General features: G+C 37.0%; 3 protein-coding genes and 1 pseudogene across 3 annotated transcripts; all 4 read left to right on the forward strand.

Moving 5' to 3' along the window:
- Positions 1-4,389: 4,389 nt before the first annotated feature.
- LOC122992594 lies at positions 4,390-5,322 on the forward strand (annotated as a pseudogene).
- Positions 5,323-10,967: 5,645 nt separating this feature from the next.
- LOC122992816 (olfactory receptor 10J4-like) lies at positions 10,968-11,882 on the forward strand. Its single transcript, XM_044366768.1, has one exon. It carries the CDS (start codon positions 10,968-10,970, stop codon positions 11,880-11,882), a length of 915 nt encoding a protein of 304 aa, XP_044222703.1.
- A 2,244-nt stretch (positions 11,883-14,126) lies between these two features.
- On the forward strand, positions 14,127-15,041 carry LOC122992812 (olfactory receptor 10J4-like). Its single transcript, XM_044366761.1, has one exon. It carries the CDS (start codon positions 14,127-14,129, stop codon positions 15,039-15,041), a length of 915 nt encoding a protein of 304 aa, XP_044222696.1.
- Positions 15,042-17,393: 2,352 nt separating this feature from the next.
- Positions 17,394-18,308, forward strand: LOC122992595 (olfactory receptor 10J4-like). Its single transcript, XM_044366440.1, has one exon. The coding sequence runs from the start codon at positions 17,394-17,396 to the stop codon at positions 18,306-18,308; it is 915 nt and encodes a 304-aa protein (XP_044222375.1).
- Positions 18,309-19,135: the final 827 nt, after the last annotated feature.

Below are 19,135 nucleotides of genomic sequence, written 5' to 3' on the forward strand. Positions count from 1 at the left end.
CAGAAACCACAGCGAGAGACACGATACAGGAGCAGATTTTATTTGTTACTGAGTTTCCTGAATGAGACAGATCAATAAAGAGAAACTGTATTAGAACAACATCAACTTCAAAATGTGATGATCCGGTCTGGGACAATAAACAGCATTTATTATACTTGTTAGAAAAACTTTCTTTATTAATTGTGCAATATTGCTAACCATTTCCTGTATTTTAACCTTCAAACCCTTCTATTTAGCTATGTGATGAGATTATACTGGGGGGATAGCAGCAGCCTAATGTATGGGCTAGTAGGACTGGATGTAGCCTTGAACCGTGGTGGCGGGTGATGGCCAGGCCATCCTAATTGGTAGCTTGAGTGGGGACACTCACAGTGTTAGATTAGCTTCTCCCATGCCTGCTAGCTTTGTCAAGTTATCACCTGAATCTTCTTCTCTGGAACTCTTTTCTTGTCTCTTTCCTTTACCTGGTTTTGTCATTTTATTTAAAACGTTATAACCCACACCTGACATGTAGAAATAGAAATTGAATGGCTTTTGGGTGAGATAAAAGGTGAAGTAGAAGTGGCGCTCCACGAAAACACATCTACTCCATACCAAGACAAACCGGAAGCCACCAAAATAAAGTTTTATCATTATTATTATTACTATTATAATGTTTGAAATTTTAAGACACATTGTGGGCAAGTAACAAATTATCATATTATTTAGATCATTATGTTAGCATCATAATTCTCCAGAGTAGAAAAACTGTGATGACATGTACAGAGTCAGACAACATAAAAATCTCCTCCCATTACCTGCACTGGTGGTTTGTCTACAGATCTAACCAAGAGCAAAATGTATCACAGACCTGAAGATTATTGACCACCATATAGTAAGTATAGTGAAAGTGTGTAGAGTCTTCATGACCAATATTATATGACATATTGATCCAATATCCATACTAAAGTTGGTGAACAGTTTATGACACAACTGCTTAACCCTCCTGTTATGTTCCGGGTCAAAATGACCTGTTTTAAAGTTTGAAGATCTAGGAAAAATACTTAAAAGTATTTTTTCAGTTTGAAATTTCTTCTGCTTACCTTAATTAGTGTACTCAACATATAATATGAAAATGGTTCATCTCACATATTTGCAACCACCCCCTGCATGTTTATATCACATAGATACTGTTCGGGTCAATTTGACCCAGCAGTCAAACTGGAGGTAAAAGGGTGTCAGAAATGTCAGACTATTTTTTTCTTTGCAACTGTGAGACATATTTCATCCCAATCACTTTCTCTCTCTCTCTCTCTCTCTCTCTCACACACACACACACACACACACAGAGAGAGCACACACACACACACAGTGCACACACAGAGCACAGGCACACACACACACACAGGTGCAGGTGTTATGATATTTGACGAGAACCATTTATGTTCTCGCGGGAAAACTCCACCCACATTCAGTGGACACTCAACAGGGGAGGGGCAAAACATGTTGTTTCTTTTCATAATAATGAAAACAATAAAAACCCTGATGAAGCTCTGTATCATATTCAGTCTGGTGTTCACTTATATTCTAACAAATTTACTTAACCCTCCTGTTATGTTCTGGGTCAAATTGACCCGTTTTAAAGTTTGAAGATCTAGGAAAAATAGTTAAAAGTATTTTTTCAGTATGAAACTTCTTCTGCTTGCCTTAATTAGTGTACTCAACATATAATATGAAAATTGTTCATCTCACATATTTGCAACCACCCCCTGCATATTTATATCACATAGATACTGTTCGGGTCAATTTGACCCAGCAGTCAAACTGGAGGTAAAAGGGTGTCAGAAATGTCAGACTATTTTTTTCTTTGCAACTGTGAGACATATTTCATCCCAATCACTCACACACACACACACACACACACACACAGAGCACACACACACGCACACACACACACACACACACACACACACAGGTGCAGGTGTTATGATATTTGACGAGAACCATTTATGTTCTTGCGGGAAAACTCCACCCACATTCAGTGGACACTCAACAGGGGAGGGGCAAAACATATAAAAGATTCTCTGCATGGGAGTCCTACCAACATTACACTCTGTCAGGCAAACCTTTACAAAATGAGCAGCAGAAGCAAAAGGATGACAGTCCAGGAAGCTCTGGAAGTCATCATTGATCATGACAGTGAAATGGAGGAGGATGTGTCTGAAGATGAAGACCATCTTGAGCTAAATTCTGATTCTAATGATTCTGATTTTGACCCAGATGGGGGAATTGCTATTCCTATTCCTCCAAGCAAGACATTCATGTCAAAAAATGGTGAATTACAGTGGTCTTCATCCCCAAATATGCGTCAGGCAAAACTGTCTGCAGAAAACATAATCAAGACAGTGCCAGGGCCCACTAGTTATGTCATGATATGTCATTATCAATGTTATGTAAAACTATTGTGTTTCATATGTTGGTCTTTCAAAAGCAATAAAGTGGTGAAACATTTAAAAAAAAGTTTGAACATGCATTTTTTAAATGAAAAACGAGTGAATTATCCTAATTGAACCATTACCTGTTAGAGGTAAGGAACACCATTGCACTAAATATTGATAGAATAGTTAGTAATGGAGTTAGTAATGAAATATTCACACTGCTTGTTAGGATTTTTTTGGTTTCAGACATCTTTTGGATAATTAAACATGCACTGGGTCAAATTGACCCGGGAACACCATTGCTGTTCCTGACAAATGAACATAACAGGAGGGTTAAAGCAGACTCACATGTTGAATATTTACTGACTCTGGTACAAAGTGGCTCCAACAGTTTCTTTGTGGCAACTGAAGAAGCATCTTTTCAAACTGATAAAATAGAAATGAAAATCTGACTACAATGTTTGTCAGTGTGATTGAACAGTTGTTGATTCAACTTTATGTTTAAGTTTCTTGAAATTGATATCTAGAATTAAATCATTTGATGGTTTATTATCCAACTTAAATTCAGTTAACTCATTTTTAAGGCAGCAGTGAAGCTTATGTTTCTAAATTGAACCAGTTTAAAATGTATAAATGAGGATTTGAACAGGCAGGGTTGTTGTGTGTCTGCCCATCCCCTATCCTACCAACAACAAATGACTTTTCACTGAGTCCACTTCATATTAGTTAGTTTATGATCTTATAATAAAGCATTAAAGTTGCTTTCAGGCCGCAAACAGTTGCTGCCACCGCCTCCATTTTTCAATGTAAACGTGAAGGCAACCGTGCCACCAAGGTCGCTGGCAGCTGCCGCTCTCATAAATGTGCACAACTCTTTGCTGCTGTATTCAGAGTTTATGATGGTTCAACTTTTTCAACTGACCACCACAACTCGCCATGTGAGCATGACAACCACAGAAACCACAGCGAGAGAAACGATACAGGAGCAGATTTCATTGGTTACTGAGTTTCCTGAATGAGACAGATCAATAAAGAGAAACTGTATTAGAAAATCATCAACTTCAAAATGTGATGATCCGGTCTGGGACAATAAACAACATTCATTATACTTGTTAGAAAAACTTTCTTTATTAATTGTGCAATATTGCTAACCATTTCCTGTATTTTAACCTTCAAACCCTTCTATTTAGCTAAGTGATGAGATTATACTGGGGGGTTGGCAGCAGCCTGATGTGCGGGCTGGTAGGACTGGATGTAGCCATGAACCGTGGTGGCGGGTGATGGCCAGGCCATCCTCATTGGTAGCTTGAGTGGGGACACTCACAGTGTTAGATTAGCTTCTCCCATGCCTGCTAGCTTTGTCAAGTTATCACCTGAATCTTCTTCTCTTGAACCCTTTTCTTGAACCCTCTTTCTTTTCTTTCCTTTACCTGGTTTTGTCATTTTATTTAGAACGTTATGACCCACACCTGACATGTAGAAATAGAAATTGAATGGCTTTTGGGTGAGATAAAATGTGAAGTAGAAGTGGCGCTCCACAAAAACACATCTACTCCATACCAAAACAAACTGGAAGCCACCAAAATAAAGTTTTATTATTATTATTACTATTATAATATTTGAACTTTTAAGACACATTGTGGGCAAGTAACAAATTATCATACTATTAAGATCATTATGTTAGCATCATAATTCTCCAGAGTAGAAAAACTGTGATGACATGTACAGAGTCAGACAACATAAAAATCTCCTCCCATTACCTGCACTGGTGGTTTGTCTACAGATCTAACCAAGAGCAAAATGTATCACAGACCTGAAGATTATTGACCACCATATAGTAAGTAAGTAAGTATAGTGAAAGTGTGTAGAGTCCTTTACACAGACCACTGATATCTGTGGACAGGAATGAGAGTTCGTATTACAACAAAGACATAAATACTAAATTCTTTGTCACTGTTTCAGTGTGAGTGGAATGGACAACAATACTGTTTCCTTTTACTTCAACCTCACCATGTTTGTGAAAATTGGACACTACCGCTATCCAGCCTTTGTCTTTTGCCTCCTGCTCTACAGTTTTATTGTCTCTGCTAATCTTGTCATAATGCTGGTGATATCTCGAGAAAGAACTCTACATGAGCCCATGTATATGTTCATTGCTTGTTTAGCTGTCAACGCTCTGTACGGTTCTACTGGCTTCTTCCCCAGATTCCTCATGGATCTTCTGTCTGACTCTCATTTGATCTCACGTCCTGCTTGTTACATTCAGATATATGTTATTTACACATATGCTTGCAATGAAATGATCATCCTGGGCATTATGGCATACGATAGGTATGTTGCTGTATGTCATCCTTTACACTACCACAGAAAAATGACCTCTAAAACTGTTTTCAAGTTGGCAGCAATGGCTTGGATTTATTCGGCCTTTAGTGTTACAGTATGTAACTCCATGTCCATGAGGCTTCCTTTATGTGGCAACAAGATACAAAAAGTGTTTTGTGCCAACTGGAACATCGTAAAATTATCATGTGTTGCCACAGTTGTCAACAATATTGTAGGTATGCTTTTAACTATAGCCTCAGTTTTCCTTCCCCTTTTTTACATCCTGTACACCTATCTGCGAATAATAATCGTTTGCTGGAAAAGCTCAGCAGAATTCAAAGGGAAAGTATTAGAGAGTTGTCTGCCACACGTTATTTCTTTTGTGATATATTCCATCGCAGGATTTTGTGATATCACCCTGAGCCGGTATGATCCTGAGGAGATAAACACATTTATGGCTGTTTTTCTGTCACTAGAGTTTGTTGTCATTCCTCCAGTTATGAATCCTCTTGTGTATGGCCTGAAGTTACCAGAAATTAGGAGACACATTTTAAGAATGTTATAGAAGCACACCGTAACATAATGTTTGACTATGATTTTGTGTACACAGACTATTGAATCACATTAGTCTACAAATCTTATGAAGAATGTGTTAAAGCTGAAAACAAATATTCTTATATCTTTATTAACTCACAATACAGATAAAGGTGAAAAGAGGTCAAATTTAATCAGAATATGCCATTACAACGTACGTTTCCCAAATAATCTGACAAAAATGTCCAGACGCTTAATGTCTCAAAATATTTAATAAAATGAAAAACTAATTCTCAAATACAGAAAATGTTTTGTGGACATAAATGAACCATCTTAACTGTCATTAACTTAATATAAATAAAATATATAAGTGTAAATATATAAGTTTTATTAATTTCATGTTAATTCAAGTTAATATTTCTAGTTTTCATTTTCAGACCATTTCAGAACTTATAAACATGAGTTCATCTGATGTTTTCTGATGTGAAATAACGAAGTTTCTGAAGAGAAATACACACAACAATATATTAGCACTTCCCAGCATGCATTGTCTGCAAGTAAAAACTCTCTAGCAACCCTTTTTTGCTTTTTTGCAACACTTTTGTAGTTTTGAAGAAAACATACATACATACACTTATATTCTAACAAACTTACTTAAAGCAGACTCACATGTTGAATATTTACTGACTCTGGTACAAAGTGGCTCCAACAGTTTCTTTGTGGCAACTGAAGAAGCATCTTTTCAAACTGATAAAATAGAAATGAAAATCTGACTACAATGTTTGTCAGTGTGATTGAACAGTTGTTGATTCAACTTTATGTTTAAGTTTATTGAAATTGATATCTAGAATTAACTCAGTTGATGGTTTATTATCCAACTTAAATTTAGTTAACTCATTTTTAAGGCAGCAGTGAAGTTTATGTTTCTAAATTGAACCAGTTTAAAATGTATAAATGAGGATTTGAACAGGCAGGGTTGTTGTGTGTCTGCCCATCCCCTAACCCTACCAACAACAAATGACTTTTGACTGAGTCCACTTCATATTAGTTAGTTTGTGATCTTGTAATAAAGCATTAAAGTTGCTTTCAGGCCGCAAACATTTACTGTCGCCGCCTCCATTTTTCAATGTAAACGTGAAGGCAGCCGTGCCACCAAGGTCGCTGGCAGCTGCCACTCTCATAAATGTGCACAGCTCTTTGCTGCTGTATTCAGAGTTTATGATGGTTCAACTTTTTCAACTGACCACCACAGCTCGCCATGTGACCATGGCAACCACAGAAACCACAGCGAGAGACACGATACAGGAGCAGATTTTATTGGTTACTGAGTTTCCTGAATGAGACAGATCAATAAAGAGAAACTGTATTAGAAAATCATCAACTTCAAAATGTGATGATCCGGTCTGGGACAATAAACAGCATTTATTATACTTGTTAGAAAAACTTTCTTTATTAATTGTGCAATATTGCTAACCATTTCCTGTATTTTAACCTTCAAACCCTACTATTTAGGTATGTGATGAGAGTATACTGGGGGGATAGCAGCAGCCTAATGTATGGGCTAGTAGGACTGGATGTAGCCTTGAACCGTGGTGGCGGGTGATGGCCAGGCCATCCTCATTGGTAGCTTGAGTGGGGACACTCACAGTGTTAGATTAGCTTCTCCCATGCCTGCTAGCTTTGTCAAGTTATCACCTGAATCTTCTTCTCTGGAACTCTTTTCTTGTCTCTTTCCTTTACCTGGTTTTGTCATTTTATTTAAAACGTTATAACCCACAACTGACATGTAGAAATAGAAATTGAATGGCTTTTGGGTGAGATAAAAGGTGAAGTAGAAGTGGCGCTCCACGAAAACACATCCACTCCATACCAAAACAAACCGGAAGCCATCAAAATAAAGTTTTATCATTATTATTATTACTATTATAATGTTTGAAATTTTAAGACACATTGTGGGCAAGTAACAAATTATCATACTATTAAGATCATTATGTTAGCATCATAATTCTCCAGAGTAGAAAAACTGTGATGACATGTACAGAGTCAGACAACATAAAAATCTCCTCCCATTACCTGCACTGGTGGTTTGTCTACAGATCTATCCGAGAGCAAAATGTAGCACAGACCTGAAGATTATTGACCACCATATAGTAAGTATAGTGAAAGTGTGTAGAGTCTTCATGACCAATATTATATGACATATTGATCCAATATCCATACTAAAGTTGGTGAACAGTTTATGACACAACTGCTTAACCCTCCTGTTATGTTCCGGGTCAAAATGACCCGTTTTAAAGTTTGAAGATCTAGGAAAAATTGTTAAAAGTATTTTTTCAGTATGAAATTTCTTCTGCTTTCCTTAATTAGTGTACTCAACATATAATATGAAAATGGTTCATCTCACATATTTGCAACCACCCCCTGCATGTTTATATCACATAGATACTGTTCGGGTCAATTTGACCCAGCAGTCAAACTGGAGGTAAAAGGGTGTCAGAAATGTCAAACTATTTTTTTCTTTGCAACTGTGAGACATATTTCATCCCAATCACTCTCTCTCTCTCTCTCTCTCTCTCTCTCTCACACACACACACACACACACACACACACACACACACACACACACACAAACACACACACACACACACGCACAGAGCACACACACACACACAGTGCACACACAGAGCACAGGCACACACACACACACACAGGTGCAGGTGTTATGATATTTGACGAGAACCATTTATGTTCTCGCGGGAAAACTCCACCCACATTCAGTGGACACTCAACAGGGGAGGGGCAAAACATGTTGTTTCTTTTCATAATAATGAAAACAATAAAAACCCTGATGAAGCTCTGTATCATATTCAGTCTGGTGTTCACTTATATTCTAACAAATTTACTTAACCCTCCTGTTATGTTCTGGGTCAAATTGACCCGTTTTAAAGTTTGAAGATCTAGGAAAAATACTTAAAAGTATTTTTTCAGTATGAAACTTCTTCTGCTTGCCTTAATTAGTGTACTCAACATATAATATGAAAATTGTTCATCTCACATATTTGCAACCACCCCCTTGCATGTTTATATCACATAGATACTGTTCGGGTCAATTTGACCCAGCAGTCAAACTGGAGGTAAAAGGGTGTCAGAAATGTCAGACTATTTTTTTCTTTGCAACTGTGAGACATATTTCATCCCAATCACTCACACACACACACACACACACACACAGAGCACACACACACGCACACACACACACACACACACACACACACACAGGTGCAGGTGTTATGATATTTGACGAGAACCATTTATGTTCTTGCGGGAAAACTCCACCCACATTCAGTGGACACTCAACAGGGGAGGGGCAAAACATATAAAAGATTCTCTGCATGGGAGTCCTACCAACATTACACTCTGTCAGGCAAACCTTTACAAAATGAGCAGCAGAAGCAAAAGGGTGACAGTCCAGGAGGCTCTGGAAGTCATCATTGATCATGACAGTGAAATGGAGGAGGATGTGTCTGAAGATGAAGACCATCTTGAGCTAAATTCTGATTCTAATGATTCTGATTTTGACCCAGATGGGGGAACTGCTATTCCTATTCCTCCAAGCAAGACATTCATGTCAAAAAATGGTGAATTACAGTGGTCTTCATCCCCAAATATGCGTCAGGCAAAACTGTCTGCAGAAAACATAATCAAGACAGTGCCAGGGCCCACTAGTTATGTCATGATATGTCATTATCAATGTTATGTAAAACTATTGTGTTTCATATGTTGGTCTTTCAAAAGCAATAAAGTGGTGAAACATTTAAAAAAAAGTTTGAACATGCATTTTTTAAATGAAAAACGAGTGAATTATCCTAATTGAACCATTACCTGTTAGAGGTAAGGAACACCATTGCACTAAATATTGATAGAATAGTTAGTAATGGAGTTAGTAATGAAATATTCACACTGCTTGTTAGGATTTTTTTGGTTTCAGACATCTTTTGGATAATTAAACATGCACTGGGTCAAATTGACCCGGGAACACCATTGCTGTTCCTGACAAATGAACATAACAGGAGGGTTAAAGCAGACTCACATGTTGAATATTTACTGACTCTGGTACAAAGTGGCTCCAACAGTTTCTTTGTGGCAACTGAAGAAGCATCTTTTCAAACTGATAAAATAGAAATGAAAATCTGACTGCAATGTTTGTCAGTGTGATTGAACAGTTGTTGATTCAACTTTATGTTTACGTTTATTGATATTGATAACTAGAATTAACTCAGTTGATGGTTTATTATCCAACTGAAATTCAGTTAACTCATTTTTAAGGCAGCAGTGAAGCTTATGTTTCTAAATTGAACCAGTTTGAAATGTATAAATGAGGATTTGGACAGGCAGGATTGTTGTGTGTCTGCCCATCCTCTACCCTACCAACAACAAATGACTTTTGACTGAGTCCACTTCATATTAGTTAGTTTGTGATCTTGTAATAAAGCATTAAAGTTGCTTTCAGGCTGCAAACAGTTGCTGCTACCGCCTCCATTTTTCAATGTAAACACGAAGGCAGCCGTGCCACCAAGGTCGCTGGCGGCTGCCACTCTCATAAATGTGCACAGCTCTTTGCTGCTGTATTCAGAGTTTATGATGGTTCAACTTTTTCAACTGACCACCACAGCTCGCCATGTGAGCATAACAACCACAGAAACCACAGCGAGAGAAACGATACAGGAGCAGATTTCATTGGTTACTGAGTTTCCTGAATGAGACAGATCAATAAAGAGAAACTGTATTAGAAAATCATCAACTTCAAAATCTGATGATCTGGTCTGGGACAATAAACAACATTTATTATACTTGTTAGAAAAACTTTCTTTATTAATTGTGCAATATTGCTAACCATTTCCTGTATTTTAACCTTCAAACCCTTCAATTTAGCTAAGTGATGAGATTATACTGGGGGGATGGCAGCAGCCTGATGTGCGGGCTGGTAGGACTGGATGTAGCCATGAACCGTGGTGGCGGGTGATGGCCAGGCCATCCTCATTGGTAGCTTGAGTGAGGACACTCACAGTGTTAGATTAGCTTCTCCCATGCCTGCTAGCTTTGTCAAGTTATCACCTGAATCTTCTTCTCTTGAACCCTTTACTTGTCTCTTTCCTTTACCTGGTTTTGTCATTTTATTTAGAACGTTATGACCCACACCTGACATGTAGAAATAGAAATTGAATGGCTTTTGGGTGAGATAAAAGGTGAAGTAGAAGTGGCGCTCCACAAAAACACATCTACTCCATACCAAAACAAACTGGAAGCCACCAAAATAAAGTTTTATTATTATTATTACTATTATAATATTTGAACTTTTAAGACACATTGTGGGCAAGTAACAAATTATCATACTATTAAGATCATTATGTTAGCATCATAATTCTCCAGAGTAGAAAAACTGTGATGACATGTACAGAGTCAGACAACATAAAAATCTCCTCCCATTACCTGCACTGGTGGTTTGTCTACAGATCTAACCGAGAGCAAAATGTAGCACAGACCTGAAGATTATTGACCACCATATAGTAAGTATAGTGAAAGTGTGTAGAGTCCTTTACACAGACCACTGATATCTGTGGACAGGAATGAGAGTTCGTATTACAACAAAGACATAAATACTAAATTCGTTGTCACTGTTTCAGTGTGAGTGGAATGGACAACAATACTGTTTCCTTTTACTTCAATCTCACATTGTTTGTGAACATTGGACACTACCGCTATCCAGCCTTTGTCTTTTGCCTCCTGCTCTACAGTTTTATTGTCTCTGCTAATCTCGTCATAATGCTGGTGATATCTCGAGAAAGAACTCTACATGAGCCCATGTATATGTTTATTGCTTGTTTATCTGTCAACGCTCTGTACGGTTCTACTGGCTTCTTCCCCAGATTCCTCATGGATCTTCTGTCTGACTCTCATTTGATCTCACGCCCTGCTTGTTACATTCAGATATATGTTATTTACACATATGCTTGCAATGAAATTATCATCCTGGGCATTATGGCATACGATAGGTATGTTGCTGTATGTCATCCTTTACACTACCACAGAAAAATGACCTCTAAAACTGTTTTCAAGTTGGCAGCAATGGCTTGGATTTATTCGGCCTTTGGTGTTACAGTATGTAACTCCATGTCCATGAGGCTTCCTTTATGTGGCAACAAGATACAAAAAGTGTTTTGTGCCAACTGGAACATCGTAAAATTATCATGTGTTGCCACAGTTGTCAACAATATTGTAGGTATGCTTTTAACTATAGCCTCAGTTTTCTTTCCCCTTTTTTACATCCTGTACACCTATCTGCGAATAATAATCGTTTGCTGGAAAAGCTCAGCAGAATTCAAAGGGAAAGTATTAGAGAGATGTCTGCCACACGTTATTTCTTTTGTGATATATTCCATCGCAGGATTTTGTGATACCGCCCTGAGCCGGTATGATCCTGAGGAGATAAACACATTTATGGCTGTTTTTCTGTCACTAGAGTTTGTTGTCATTCCTCCAGTTATGAATCCTCTTGTGTATGGCCTGAAGTTACCAGAAATTAGGAGACACATTTTAAGAATGTTATAGAGGCACACCGTAACATAATGTCTGACTATGATTTTGTGTACACAGACTATTGAATCACATTAGTCCACAGATCTTATGAAGAATGTGTTAAAGCTGAAAACAAATATTCTTATATCTTTATTAACTCACAATACAGATAAAGGTGAATAGAGGTCAAATTTAATTAGAATGTGCTATTACAACGTACGTTTCCCAAATAATCTGACAAAAATGTCCAGAAGCTTAATGTCTCAAAATATTTAATAAAATGAAAAACTAATTCTCAAATACAGAAAATGTTTTGTGGACATAAATCAACTTAATATTTCTAGTTTTCATTTTCAGACCATTTCAGAACTTATAAACATGAGTTCATCTGATATTTTGTGATGTTTTCTGATGTGAAATAACAAAGTTTCTGAAGAGAAATACACACAACAGTATATTAGCACTTCCTAGCATGCATTGTCTGTGAGAAAAAATTCTCTAGCAACCCTTTTTTGCTTTTTTTGCAACACTTTTGTAGTTTTGAAGAAAACATACATACATACACTTATATTCTAATAAACTTACTTAAAGCAGACCCACATGTTGAATATTTACTGACTCTGGTACAAAGTGGCTCCAACAGTTTCTTTGTGGCAACTGAAGAAGCATCTTTTCAAACTGATAAAATAGAAATGAAAATCTGACTACAATGTTTGTCAGTGTGATTGAACAGTTGTTGATTCAACTTTATGTTTAAGTTTATTGAAATTGATATCTAGAATTAACTCAGTTGATGGTTTATTATCCAACTTAAATTTAGTTAACTCATTTTTAAGGCAGCAGTGAAGCTTATGTTTCTAAATTGAACCAGTTTAAAATGTATAAATGAGGATTTGAACAGGCAGGGTTGTTGTGTGTCTGCCCATCCCCTACCCTACCAACAACAAATGACTTTTGACTGAGTCCACTTCATATTAGTTAGTTTATGATCTTGTAATAAAGCATTAAAGTTGCTTTCAGGCCGCAAACAGTTACTGTCGCCGCCTCCATTTTTCAATGTAAACGTGAAGGCAGCCGTGCCACCAAGGTCGCTGGCAGCTGCCGCTCTCATAAATGTGCACAACTCTTTGCTGCTGTATTCAGAGTTTATGATGGTTCAACTTTTTCAACTGACCACCACAGCTCGCCATGTGAGCATGACAACCACAGAAACCACAGCGAGAAAAACGATACAGGAGCAGATTTTATTTGTTACTGAGTTTCCTGAATGAGACAGATCAATAAAGAGAAACTGTATTAGAAAATCATCAACTTCAAAATGTGATGATCCGGTCTGGGACAATAAACAACATTTATTATACTTGTTAGAAAAACTTTCTTTATTTATTGTGCAATATTGCTAACCATTTCCTGTATTTTAACCTTCAAACCCTTCTATTTAGCTAAGTGATGAGATTATACTGGGGGGATGGCAGCAGCCTGATGTGCGGGCTGGTAGGACTGGATGTAGCCATGAACTGTGGTGGCGGGCGATGGCCAGGCCATCCTCATTGGTAGCTTGAGTGGGGACACTCACAGTGTTAGATTAGCTTCTCCCATGCCTGCTAGCTTTGTCAAGTTATCACCTGAATCTTCTTCTCTTGAACCCTTTTCTTGTCTCTTTCCTTTACCTGGTTTTGTCATTTTATTTAGAACGTTATGACCCACAACTGACATGTAGAAATGGAAATTGAATGGCTTTTGGGTGAGATAAAAGGTGAAGTAGAAGTGGCGCTCCACGAAAACACATCTACTCCATACCAAAACAAACAAAATAATTATTATTATTACTATTATAATGTTTGAAATTTTAAGACACATTGTGGGCAAGTAACAAATTATCATACTATTAAGATCATTATGTTAGCATCATAATTCTCCAGAGTAGAAAAAACTGTGATGACATGTACAGAGTCAGACAACATAAAAATCTCCTCCCATTACCTGCACTGGTGGTTTGTCTACAGATCTAACCGAGAGCAAAATGTAGCACAGACCTGAAGATTATTGACCACCATATAGTTTAGTAAGTATAGTGAAAGTGTGTAGAGTCTTCATGACCAATATTATATGACATATTGATCCAATATACATACTAAAGTTGGTGAAGAGTTTATGACACAACTGCTTAAATTTTCCTTTACACAGACCACTGATATCTCCGGACAGGAATGAGAGTTCATATTACAACAAAGACATAAATACTGAATTCTTTGTCACTGTTTCAGTGTGAGTGAAATGGACAACAATACTGTTTCCTTTTACTTCAACCTCACCATGTTTGTGAACATCGGACACTACTGCTATCCAGCCTTTGTCTTTTGCCTCCTGCTCTACAGTTTTATTGTCTCTGCTAATCTCGTCATAATGCTGGTGATATCTCGAGAAAGAACTCTACATGAGCCCATGTATATGTTTATTGCTTGTTTATCTGTCAACGCTCTGTACGGTTCTACTGGCTTCTTCCCCAGATTCCTCATGGATCTTCTGTCTGACTCTCATTTGATCTCACGCCCTGCTTGTTACCTTCAGATACATGTTATTTACACATATGCTTCCAATGAAATTATCATCCTGGGCATTATGGCATACGATAGGTATGTCGCTGTATGTCATCCTTTACACTACCACAGAAAAATGACCTCTAAAACTGTTTTCAAGTTGGCAGCAATGGCTTGGATTTATTCGGCCTTTGTTCTTACATTATGTAACTCCATGTGCATGAGGCTTCCTTTATGTGGCAACAAGATACAAAAAGTGTTTTGTGCCAACTGGAACATTGTCAAATTATCATGTGTTGCCACAGTTGTTAACAATATTTTAGGTATGCTTATTGCTATAGCCACAATTTTCCTTCCCCTTTTTTACATCCTGTACACCTATCTGCGAATAATAATCGTTTGCTGGAAAAGCTCAGCAGAATTCAAAGGGAAAGTATTAGAGAGTTGTCTGCCACACGTTATTTCTTTGGTGATATATTCCATCGCAGGATTTTGTGATATCGCCCTGAGCCGGTATGATCCTGAGGAGATAAACACATTTATGGCTGTTTTTCTGTCACTAGAGTTTGTTGTCATTCCTCCAGTTATGAATCCTCTTGTGTATGGCCTGAAGTTACCAGAAATTAGGAGACACATTTTAAGAATGTTATAGAAGCACACCGTAACATAATGTCTGACTATGATTTTGTGTACACAGACTATCGAATCACATTAGTCTACAGATCCTATGAAGAATGTGTTAAAGCTGAAAACAAATATTCTTATATCTTTATTGACTCACAATACAGATAAAGGTGAATAGAGGTCAAATTTAATTAGAATAGGCCATTACAACGTACGTTTCCCAAATAATCTGACAAAAATGTCCAGAAGCTTAATGTCTCAAAATATTTAATAAAATGAAAAACTAATTCTCAAATACAGAAAATGTTTTGTGGACATAAATTAACCAATTTAACTGTCATTAACTTAGTATAACTAAAATATATAAGTGTAAATATATAAGTTTTATTAATTTCATGTTAATTCAACTTAATATTTCTAGTTTTCATTTTCAGACCATTTCAGAACTTATAAACATGAGTTCATCTGATATTTTCTGATGTGAAATAACAAAGTTTCTGAAGAGAAATACGCACAACAGTATATTAGCACTTCCCAGCATGCATTGTCTGCAAGTTAAAACTCTCTAGCAACCCTTTTTTGCTTTTTTGCAACCCTTTTGTAGTTTTGAAGAAAACATACATGATAGAAACTTACTGTGTCTTTAATATAGATTAAGATAAGTCATGGTTGTTTCTTTTCATAATAATGAAAACAATAAAAACCCTGATGAAGCTCTGTATCATATTCAGTCTCATGTTCACTTATATTCTAACAAACTTACTTGAAGCAGACACACATGTTGAATATTTACTGACTCTGGTACAAAGTGGCTCCAACAGTTTCTTTGTGGCAACTGAAGAAGCATCTTTTCAAACTGATAAAATAGAAATGAAAATCTGACTACAATGTTTGTCAGTGTGATTGAACAGTTGTTGATTCAACTTTATGTTTAAGTTTATTGAAATTGATATCTAGAATTAACTCAGTTGATGGTTTATTATCCAACTTAAATTTAGTTAACTCATTTTTGAGGCAGCAGTGAAGCTTATGTTTCTAAATTGAACCAGTTTAAAATGTATAAATGAGGATTTGAACAGGCAGGGTTGTTGTGTGTCTGCCCATCCTCTACCCTACCAACAACAAATGACTTTTGACTGAGTCCACTTCATATTAGTTAGTTTGTGATCTTGTAATAAAGCATTAAAGTTGCTTTCAGGCCGCAAACAGTTGCTGCAGCCGCCTCCATTTTTCAATGTAAACGTGAAGGCAGCCGTGCCACCAAGGTCGCTGGCAGCTGCCGCTCTAATAAATGTGCACAGCTCTTTGCTGCTGTATTCAGAGTTTATGATGGTTCAACTTTTTCAACTGACCACCACAGCTCGCCATGTGAGCATAACAACCACAGAAACCACAGCGAGAGAAACGATACAGGAGCAGATTTCATTGGTTACTGAGTTTCCTGAATGAGACAGATCAATGAAGAAAAACTGTATTAGAACATCAACTTCAAAGTCTGATGATCCGGTCTGGGACAATAAACAACATTCATTATACTTGTTAGAAAAACTTTCTTTAGTAATTGTGCAATATTGCTTACCATTTCCTGTATTTTAACCTTCAAACCCTTCTATTTAGCTATGTGATGAGATTATACTGGGGGGGTTGGCAGCAGCCTGATGTGCGGGCTGGTAGGACTGGATGTAGCCTTGAACCGTGGTGGCGGGTGATGGCCAGGCCATCCTCATTGGTAGCTTGAGTGGGGACACTCACAGTGTTAGATTAGCTTCTCCCATGCCTGCTAGCTTTGTCAAGTTATCACCTGAATCTTCTTCTCTTGAACCCTTTTCTTGTCTCTTTCCTTTACCTGGTTTTGTCATTTTATTTAGAACGTTATGACCCACACCTGACATGTAGAAATAGAAATTGAATGGCTTTTGGGTGAGATAAAAGGTGAAGTAGAAGTGGCGCTCCACGAAAACACATCTACTCCATACCAAAACAAACTGGAAGCCACCAAAATAAAGTTTTATTATTATTATTACTATTATAATATTTGAACTTTTAAGACACATTGTGGGCAAGTAACAAATTATCATACTATTAAGATCATTATGTTAGCATCATAATTCTCCAGAGTAGAAAAACTGTGATGACATGTACAGAGTCAGACAACATAAAAATCTCCTCCCATTACCTGCACTGGTGGTTTGTCTACAGATCTAACCGAGAACAAAATGTAGCACAGACCTGAAGATTATTGACCACCATATAGTAAGTATAGTGAAAGTGTGTAGAGTCCTTTACACAGACCACTGATATCTGTGGACAGGAATGAGAGTTCGTATTACAACAAAGACATAAATACTGAATTCTTTGTCACTGTTTCAGTGTGAGTGAAATGGACAACAATACTGTTTCTTTTTACTTCAATCTCACATTGTTTGTGAACATTGGACACTACCGCTATCCAGCCTTTGTCTTTTGCCTCCTGCTCTACAGTTTTATTGTCTCTGCTAATCTCGTCATAATGCTGGTGATATCTCGAGAAAGAACTCTACATGAGCCCATGTATATGTTTATTGCTTGTTTATCTGTCAACGCTCTGTATGGTTCTACTGGCTTCTTCCCCAGATTCCTCATGGATCTTCTGTCTGACTCTCATTTGATCTCACGTCCTGCTTGTTACACTCAGATATATGTTATTTACACATATGCTTCCAATGAAATTACCATCCTGGGCATTATGGCATACGATAGGTATGTTGCTGTATGTCATCCTTTACACTACCACAGAAAAATGACCTCTAAAACTGTTTTCAAGTTGGCAGCAATGGCTTGGATTTATTCGGCCTTTGTTGTTACAGTATGTAACTCCATGTCCATGAGGCTTCCTTTATGTGGCAACGAGATACAAAAAGTGTTTTGTGCCAACTGGAAAATTGTAAAATTATCATGTGTTGCCACAGTTGTCAACAATATTGTAGGTATGCTTATTACTGTAGCCACAGTTTTCCTTCCCCTTTTTTACATCCTGTACACCTATCTGCGAATAATAATCGTTTGCTGGAAAAGCTCAGCAGAATTCAAAAGGAAAGTATTACAGAGCTGTCTGCCACACGTTATTTCTTTTGTGATTTATTCCATCGCAATATTTTGTGATATCGCCCTGAGCCGGTATGATCCTGAGGAGATAAACACATTTATGGCTGTTTTTCTGTCACTAGAGTTTGTTGTCATTCCTCCAGTTTCGAATCCTCTTGTGTATGGCCTGAAGTTACCAGAAATTAGGAGACACATTTTAAGAATGTTATAGAAGCACACCGTAACATAATGTTTGACTATGATTTTGTGTACACAGACTATTGAATCACATTAGTCTACAGATCCTATGAAGAATGTGTTAAAGCTGAAAACAAATATTCTTATATCTTTATTGACTCACAATACAGATAAAGGTGAATAGAGGTCAAATTTAATTAGAATAGACCATTACAACGTACGTTTCCCAAATAATCTGACAAAAATGTCCAGAAGCTTAATGTCTCAAAATATTTAATAAAATGAAAAACTAATTCTCAAATACAGAAAATGTTTTGTGGACATAAATGAACCATCTTAACTGTCATTAACTTAATATAAATAAAATATATAAGTGTAAATATATAAGTTTTAGTAATTTCACGTTAATTCAACTTAATATTTCTAGTTTTCATTTTCAGACCATTTCAGAACTTATAAACATGAGTTCATCTGATGTTTTATGATGTGAAATAACAAAGTTTCTGAAGAGGAATACACACCAGTATATTAGCACTTCCTAGCATGCATTGTCTGTGAGTAAAAACTCTCTAGCAACCCTTTTTTGCTTTTTTGCAACCCTTTTGTAGTTTTGAAGAAAACATACATGATAGAAACTTACTGTGTCTTTAATATATGTTAAGATAAGTCATGGTTGTTTCTTTTCATAATAATGAAAACAATAAAAACCCTGATGAAGCTCTGTATCATATTCAGTCTCATGTTCACTTATATTCTAACAAACTTACTTAAAGCAGACTCACATGTTGAATATTTACTGACTCTGGTACAAAGTGGCTCCAACAGTTTCTTTGTGGCAACTGAAGAAGCATCTTTTCAAAC

The sequence above is a fragment of the Thunnus albacares genome, chromosome 11, assembly GCF_914725855.1.
Source record: "Thunnus albacares chromosome 11, fThuAlb1.1, whole genome shotgun sequence".
NCBI classification, from domain to species: Eukaryota; Metazoa; Chordata; class Actinopteri; order Scombriformes; family Scombridae; genus Thunnus; species Thunnus albacares.

Bases quoted from the DNA above. Each gene is read 5' to 3' on its own strand.
- LOC122992812 (XM_044366761.1), top strand. From the start codon at position 14,127: ATGGACAACAATACTGTTTCCTTTTACTTCAACCTCACCATGTTTGTG.
- LOC122992595 (XM_044366440.1), top strand. From the start codon at position 17,394: ATGGACAACAATACTGTTTCTTTTTACTTCAATCTCACATTGTTTGTG.
- LOC122992816 (XM_044366768.1), top strand. From the start codon at position 10,968: ATGGACAACAATACTGTTTCCTTTTACTTCAATCTCACATTGTTTGTG.